At 31.8% G+C, this 8,453-nt stretch overlaps 1 protein-coding gene across 2 annotated transcripts; it reads right to left on the bottom strand.

Annotated features, from left to right (window-relative positions):
* Positions 1–1,655: 1,655 nt before the first annotated feature.
* On the bottom strand, positions 1,656–4,762 carry LOC110921221. 2 transcript variants are annotated; one of them, XM_022165510.2, is made up of 9 exons: positions 4,319–4,762; positions 3,824–4,035; positions 3,556–3,633; positions 2,998–3,358; positions 2,797–2,909; positions 2,558–2,722; positions 2,348–2,478; positions 2,154–2,246; positions 1,656–2,040 (listed from the first exon to the last, which is right to left on the bottom strand). In XM_022165510.2, the coding sequence occupies exons 2-9, from the start codon at positions 3,947–3,949 to the stop codon at positions 1,881–1,883; spliced, it is 1,227 nt and encodes a 408-aa protein (XP_022021202.1). In that variant the 5' UTR covers positions 3,950–4,035; positions 4,319–4,762; the 3' UTR covers positions 1,656–1,880. The 2 variants fall into 2 exon arrangements, with proteins under 2 accessions (XP_022021202.1, XP_022021201.1); XM_022165509.2 differs by having other exon boundaries at positions 3,824–3,974.
* Positions 4,763–8,453: the final 3,691 nt, after the last annotated feature.

Below are 8,453 nucleotides of genomic sequence, written 5' to 3'. Positions count from 1 at the left end.
AAGACAGGAGCGTCAGCGGACCCTCTTAACCCCCATCTGATTCCACCCCTGAACTAAAAGGTGCATCTCAAATATTTAATAGGGTTCTTGCAAAAAGATAAATAACTTTTAAAAGTAACCAAAGATGGTTTTATTGTAAGAACCTAAGCAAATTTTACATCGGTCGTGAACGTAAAAGATTCTTTGTTTATACAGAATTCCCACCCTCAGATATCACCAAAGCATTTTAGCTTAACGACAACGGATGAGAGGATAACTTCATGGTTAGGTAGTACCAGGATGGGTGACCTCTTAGAAAGTCCCCATCAGAGCAACCAAAAACAAATCCTTGAGTTCCTTGTGGGCAAAGCTGCCAATATTGATCACACAAGCGACCAAATTTAGTCAACTAGAGTGTTACAGGACACCTTAGGCAAATACAATATACCAACCACCTCATCATGGATGGTGAGTCCCAGACGAGTTCCAGAAGGCACATTAGGCAAATCCCATATCCCAGATTACGATTGTAAGGCAAACCTCAATGAGTCCATATAAAAAGGGTTATTGTAATACCCTAGAAGAGTTCCACACCGGCATGAACATAAGAGATTTTTTTTTTTTTTTGTTCATAAAGAATTCACCAACTCAATTATCACCAGCTCAAATGGGGGGCTAAACCTGACCCATTGGCTATATGCACATTGTTTAGAAAAGACTAACATGTGTTTATTTGTTTATGTTCATGAAATCATGAATTCATCGTATGTCAATATACTATGGTATATAACGTTTTATGTTGTTTATGTAAATGCTTTTTGTTATGTGAACTAACAAAAAATTACAAAGGTTACATTTATGTTTGAAAATTAATTGTGTCTAAAAAAGAAAACACCACCAATATAACATGCGTAATTATGCAAATGACGTGCGTAATTAGGGTTAACCAAACTTATGCGTAATTATGCAAATAACGTGCGTAATTAGGGCTTAACCTAACTCATACGTAGTTATGCAAATAACGTGCGTAATTTGGCAAAGTTAATTACTATTGTGCCACAACGTTCAATTGAAGGCCTAGATTAGATCAATTGTGCGGTTGAGATGCTCGTGTAGGCATCACATGATAATGTGGTCTTGTATTTTTAACTTTATATATATATATATATATAGAGAGAGAGAGAGAGAGAAAGTGTATTGTACAACTGGGCTGCGTACGCTGTGAATATATAACATGCGAATTTTGTACTTACAACATGCGATTTCTTGGATAGGGGGTAAATTCGCATGAGTAAAAAAAACAATCGCATGTTTGAAAAAATAACAAGTCGCATGTTGAAAAAAAATAACAAAATCGCATGATGATTACAAAAACAAAATCGCATGTTATATATTCACAGCGTACGCATTGTACATTAAGCCCAATGATTAACGTACAACTTAACGTACGATGTGTACGCTGTGAATATATAACATGTGACATTCGATTTTGTTATTTTTTTCAACATGTGACTTGTTATTTTTTAAAACATGCGATTGTTTTTTTACTCATGCGAATTTACCCCTATCCAAGAAATCGCATGTTGTAAGTACAAAATTCGCATGTTATATATTCACAGCGTACACAACGTACGTTAAGCCTAATTGTACAATACACTTTCACTAGAGAGTATAAATATATAGAGGGGGGGGGCTTCAATTTAGAATGATACATGTGCAAATATCCTCTTGAAGTAAATATAATACATTACAAGTGAAACAAGGTGGAAGCTAGGTAGTACACTACACATCCTTATATTTTTCAAGGTTAACAACTCGATAATATCCTTGAAGCTAAGCACTTGATGAAGCTAGACCATGAGTCACATTTTGTACAAACAAAACAAACACGAGTCTATCATCTACGGAACCGTTAAGCGTCCTTTATGTCCTCGAGATTTCCACGAAGACTCAAGTTGCAACAAATGCAACTTCTCCACAAACGGTTCCAGGACTTCGGCCTCTTCTTCGGGTGCAAACGCCATACATATACTTAGCTCTTGAACCGCCTTCCCATAATCCCTGTAAAGAAAAAATGTTTTAGTATCACGTCAAAGTTTTTCACGTCAACCCAACCCGACCCTTTTGGACCTATACAAAAAGTACTCATTTTGGCCTAAGAAAAGATTTCATACCTGCTATAGTACCACATCATGCCGTGATCCCGCCTCAAAGCCCAGTTATGTGGCTGCAGGATCAACAGTCTTTCTGACGCCATGATCGCCAACCTACAGTTTAAAAACCAAACACACAACTAGACTCATTTAGACCACAAGTATCAAGTTATTCGCTAATCAGGATAACCACAGCATATACTTTTTAATTTTACCTAAGATCTTGAGGGCGCAACAATGGCATGCTAGTAGAACCATTGATTTTACTCTCATCATGGAGTCGTCTGAGCGGAGAAGTCAACATCAATCCATGGTTCATTCTTGACGCGCGTTTCCAATGAAGCCGCTACAAAGTTTTTTTAGAAAATAAAAAAAAAATGACAAATAAATGAAGTTTATCACATAGTTTAAGTAATTTAACTTACTATCAAATTAGCAAGATATATCCCTATTATGTCCCGATTCGTAGCAATGTCAAGACCCGGAAGTGAATTGCAGGTTAAGTCAGACGCCATAGATTTCGGGTCCTCAACACACCGCCCGTTAACAATCCCAAATAAGCTATGTCCCGAATTTACCTTAAAAAGCTCCTGTGACACCAAAAATTTTTAATTTTTCATATTTCATTATGTATTTTTTTTTTATTTGATCATGTCAAATGTACCTCTGGGTTCCCTGTTTTGGGCCAAATCAAGAAGTCTTCACCGACCCGAGACCCGACAATGGTCAACTTAAGTCTTTGACAAATCTCAATATATATTATGCTAAGCAAAATTGCTGCCAAAGGTAATTATACAATCAGATCCAAAGTATAATCATAGAAAGTTATATTATTAAAAAAAAAAAAGATTAAGTGAAGGTATACCACTGCCATATTTTGAGGATAAAACCGAATGCAAGTAAGAACATTTTGAATCTACAATAGGTGATCTTCTGAAACCTATAGATTCAAACAGAACTTTGTTCACTGCCTCCAAAACTTCAACCAAATGGCACCCTATGTCTCTTGAACTCAATTCGACTTTAACTTCGTTCGCTATGTTGTCTAACTCTAATAGCCAATCATCAATTTTCTTTCCTGCCATAGGCATAGTTTCAATGCAGTCCCAATCTCGGCGATCCGACAATACATTGGTATCGTTCCTTTCGTTTTGGAACGAATGCGTATCCATCTCACGGTTATGAGCCATAAACGCTTCATCTTCGGCTGCAATATATAGCAAAGTCTGCATATTGCATAGATCAAAACTGAGTCATCAAGATTTGTCATCTTTTATGTAAGTCACACGGGTTGGATCCAAGACTTTTGAAATACAGATTTTATGTAAGTCACACGCGTATATAGCCTGATTATCGTAATAGCCAACTAAGTACCGAACAATTGATTTGAAACAGGATACGAAAAGATTCAAAGAAAGTTCACCTTAGCAAGGGATATATCTTTGTCCTTTGACCGAAAAGATATCTGTTGCGTAAACTTTTCTCTTGCAGCAATAAGAACCTGATAATTTTCCATGATCATATATTATAAGATAATATATTAAGCTTGATTATAATCACTTAAAACAAAGGTAAAAAAATAAGGGTGATCCGAGCACGAATAAGGCTAAATAAATATGAAATCACATAAATGATAAATGCATCACAAGTAAAGTTACGACAGAACATGTGAAGTTAACATAAATTCAAACCTCCTGGTAGGATTTTGATGGACTAAAATCATGCGATTTAACGTTGGAGATGTTTGTCACCGGCGAAATACTCGATTTCCGCTTGTTTTGCACTTGTAAGGCAGCCGGAGTAGCGAAATCGGTCATTGTTTTGGGTTTGTAATCACCATACCTGAATATGGTAATTCAGAATAAACCCATATTGCCATATGCACTATTTCTTCTCCAATTCACTAATATATGACATAGAGGTAACAAATAGAACTAAATAGTATCAAAAACACATTATCCAAACAACCTCAAATTGCAATATTACTGAAAGTTCACTAAAAAGAAACAAATCCCATTTGCTAAACCCCCCCCCCCCTTTTTTTTTTTACTTTAAGTTTTAAAAAATATAACCAGAAAACTTGTTAAGTTACATCAAAACAGAAGGTAGACGGGCAACAAGCTGCGCCGCCAACCCTTTTTATTTAAAAAAAAATATATAAATAAACAGTTACTCATAACAAGTACCTGAGTTGATGAGAGAATCCAGGAAGTGATGAAAGCAACATTCTTTCTTCAAGAAAGTTGAAAAAGATATGAACTTTGCAAGAATTAGTGAAGGAAAAACAAGAAAAGATTAAAAATTTATGAACTTAAATGGAATCTTGAGCAGAAAAATGGGCATCAATGGAGTTAATAAACAAAGGGCTGGTTGATGGTGATGACATCAGATTACAGAACAATGTTCCCAATGACAAGGAAGGCAATAATGGTGCTGATGTTGCAGATGAAAAGAAGTTATAGTGGAAGATGACATTGGAAGAATTGGCAAGATCCATTGGCTTTGTTTATATTATTTTATGGTATTTTTATTGATGTATGGATACAGATTTATAGAGAGAGAGAGAATTTGATGAAGGATATGATGATGATAATGATGAATAGCTATTTGTTTTGTTTGGATATCATTGTGAGACTGATATGTTAATTTATAGGGAGAAAAATAGGAAGAAGGGGGAGGGGGGGCCATGCCAAAGATGGCTGATGGATAATGAGTGGATATTGAAAGTATATGAAATTTAGGTATATGTACTTTTACTCTAACAATCATACATAAATGCTCTGCTTTTGTTTGGATCTAACTTTTTTTTTAACTTTCTTACATCATTATTTATGAGATGGTTTCAAAGTTAGATCTAAACAATCTCTTTAGGCCATGCGCTATACCCCTCGGACGGGGTGATAGGTGGTTTCAAAGTTAGATCTAAACAACTCGCACCATGGGACGTGTGACATACTGCGCCCCTCTCTCAGGTCACGGGCTTTCGTGGGATAGGTGGTACCCCACTCCCTTCTCATCTCTATCTCTGTCTTTTTTAAATGTCTCTTTTTTACTTAATTAATAAATTTTAAATGTCTAAACTAATATAAAAAAAATATGTGTGATTAGAGATGAGTATAACATAGGTTCTGAGATGGTGGCCTTGTGCGTTAAAAAAATAGTAACTCTTTTGGTTGTTGTTTAAATTTATATCATTTATTAAAAACTTGAAGATGTTTATCATTATTTTTTATTTTACAAAATTAGATTAACATATCACATTTTATCATGATTAATCGAATTTTTATGTGAACTATAATACAATACTAAGTTAAAACCCCGTGTATTACACGGGATAAATACACGTAATTTTATATAGTAAGTATAAAAAAAGTTACATCTTTAGAAAACCCGTGTATTGCAAGGTTGAATAAATATAATGTAATAGCATAACACATACATTCGTTAAGATATGTTTTAAAAAATGAATTTTAATGTACTATTTACTTATTATAACATGCTACTTTGTTTTTTATTTATTATTAGGTTAGACACTTGTGTATCACATGTGGTATAACATTTTACTTTGTCCGTTTTTAATTATTAGGTTACAATCTTATGTATTACATGTGGTTAGATCAAAGCTGGAAACATAAGAGATAAGTGGAAAAATAAAATAAAAGGCTATTAATTAATGGAAAAATAAAAGAAATGATTAAGAAAAAAATATTTAAATAAATAAAAGATAAATTGAAAATTATGATTTAATAATATATATTATAAGTGAAAGAAGCGGGATAACTACGATTTAATATTATTATTTATTGAAAATAACATAAATATTATAGTTAGATATAATCTAATATACATTAGTTATAGAAAAATAGATTATCTGATATTATATATAGAAAAAAGAAAACGTTAAAGTATTTAGATATACAATTTTATCTATGCATATTTTTGTTTATAACCATACATGCGTCCATAGTCATAGCTATATTGTGATACATATTTCAATAACATACTTTTCGTAAAGTAAAATTGATACCTATTATATTGTTTGAATTTGAAAAAAAAATAAGTTGGGATAAATGAAGAGAAATAATATTAATTTGTTAATTAGTATAAGATAAGTATGAAAAAATGCGGGAAAACGGAAAATTAGAGGGCTCTAATAAATGACACGTGTCACACATTGATTTCTTTTATTATATATATATATATAGATGCATTTTATTAATTAAACAATATTATTGAATCATAGGAGATTTTTTTTTTAAATTTGCTAAATCATATTAGACGATTCATCTAAAAGTTTAAAAATGCAATTTATGGTAGTAAAATATTGAGGTTTAACCCGAAATTAGAATAAAAAAAAAAGTTAAGTTCCACTTAAACATGAATAGTCCAAATTGGAGTTTTTTTAGAACGGCTACCAGAATTAGTAACAATCACACTTACATCATGGGGTGTGAGTTTGGGTTTGGGGTGTAGGAAACCCACCCAAGGCTTGCACACCATCCCCTATGGGTTTGGTTTTGGGCGTTACCCCTCTAGCATGACTATGAAGCCTGTCGTGGGGTATGTAATTTTTTAAGTAGACATGTTTTAACACTTTTTTCGACCTATATTTTCAAATAGATAAGATTAAGAGTTAATTACACAGATGGTTTATGTGGTTTATTAAAAATTCACCTTTGGGTACTAACTTATTTTTTAACAGGTTCAAGTCCTATAGTTTTGTTTTTGTATCACCTTTTAGTATTAAGGCTAATTGCCATTAATTTTTTCTGTTAAATCAGTGTAAAATACCTAAAATACTCTTATATAATTTATAGTTAGTACTCAAAGCTGTTACATTCAATAAACCATAAGAACTATCTATGTAATTAACTATAAGAATTTAAAAACTTATTATATTTCTAAAAAACTATTATAAAATATGTTACATAAAAAAATTTAATAATTATATTTTTTTAGAGTTAATTACACAAATAGTACTTGTGGTTTATTGAAGGTAACACTTTTGAGTACTAACATAAAATTAGATAAGAGTATTTTAGTCATTTTAAACAGATTGAACAGGAAAATTTAACAGCAGTTAGCCTTAATACTCAAAGGTGTTACAAAATCGAAATCATAGAATCTGGACCTGTTAAGAAAATAAGTTAGTAATCAAAGGTGTTACTTTTAAAAAACCACAAGAACTATCTGTGTAATTAACTCAGAGAATCCCAGAAAACAATTGAATTGTGTATTTCCATCTCATGCTACTTCTAAAATGATCCAAAACTAAAATTTTAAGACATGTCGACGTAGCTTTGAAAACAAGGGACAATAACAATAGAAAACACACACATATATAATACGATATAAAATAATAAAATGTAACATAAACGGATGACAAGAAGGTAACATGGATAAGGTTGTTAGCCAGAAATTTGGAAATAATTAATACAGATGCAGCTGGATGCCATCATGATTGATGAAATTTGAATGTTAGCCTTTCTTAATTTGGGGTAACGTTCATTTATATACTCTTTTAAAAGTAAAAAGTTGAGTATAAATGGAGTCTAATTGAACGTATTAAAATGATATTGGGATCGTCTCGAACTCCATGATATAAGATTTTATGTTTTCAATTTTGGATTTTTAGCTTATAGATTTTAGATTTTTTTTTAGATAATAGTGTATTTTTATTTAGAACTGTGTCTTTTCTTTATTTGCATTATTGTGTTATATTTCTTGGCATTGTGTTATATTTTACGATCCGTTATGCTTTTGTACCCTTCATAGATTTAGAAGATTTTATAGAATAACTTTACCCGCTAATTTTAACTACTTTTTAATGATATGATAATAAGTATGATAACATATATAAATTATTTTAGATTTAGATTATATTATATATTTTTTTTTTCAAACGGCAACTATTTCAATTATTCATAAAATAGAAAAATAAGGCCAGCTAGAAACTGAAAGTTCAAACTACTAAACACATTACAAAATAACGTCCCACACATATTATATATTATTATCTTACTAATAAAAATGACTTGTAAAATAAGTATCTAGAAAAATGTAATATTAATTTATTGTAAAGAAGGATATACCCAAATCCATACGGATTGGATGATGACTAGATGAATTAAATTACTCCCAAATGATTGCATTTTGGTCCCAGTTATTTCAACTCATCTTGACAATGTGTCACACATCGTTTGGAAACATCTACGTTTTATGCTTCTATAATGTACGACTTGATGTCATCCTTATTTTTCTTCATTTTTAAATATGATAAAAAATATAGTTTACGAGTATTAATCTTATTCTAAGTTATTC

The sequence above is a fragment of the Helianthus annuus genome, chromosome 17 (genome assembly GCF_002127325.2).
Source record: "Helianthus annuus cultivar XRQ/B chromosome 17, HanXRQr2.0-SUNRISE, whole genome shotgun sequence".
NCBI lineage: Eukaryota > Viridiplantae > Streptophyta > Magnoliopsida > Asterales > Asteraceae > Helianthus > Helianthus annuus.
This window is presented reverse-complemented; position numbering and strand designations above follow the sequence as displayed.

Excerpts from the sequence above, each read along its gene's own strand:
- LOC110921221 (XM_022165509.2), bottom strand. The coding sequence starts at position 4,359 with ATGTTGCTTTCATCACTTCCTGGATTCTCTCATCAACTCAG. Across the intron at positions 3,634-3,823 it reads CATCAAAATCCTACCAGGAG|GTTCTTATTGCTGCAAGAGA; the intron begins GTTTGAATTTAT and ends GAAAATTATCAG. Across the intron at positions 2,041-2,153 it reads ATGATGTGGTACTATAGCAG|GGATTATGGGAAGGCGGTTC; the intron begins GTATGAAATCTT and ends TTTTCTTTACAG.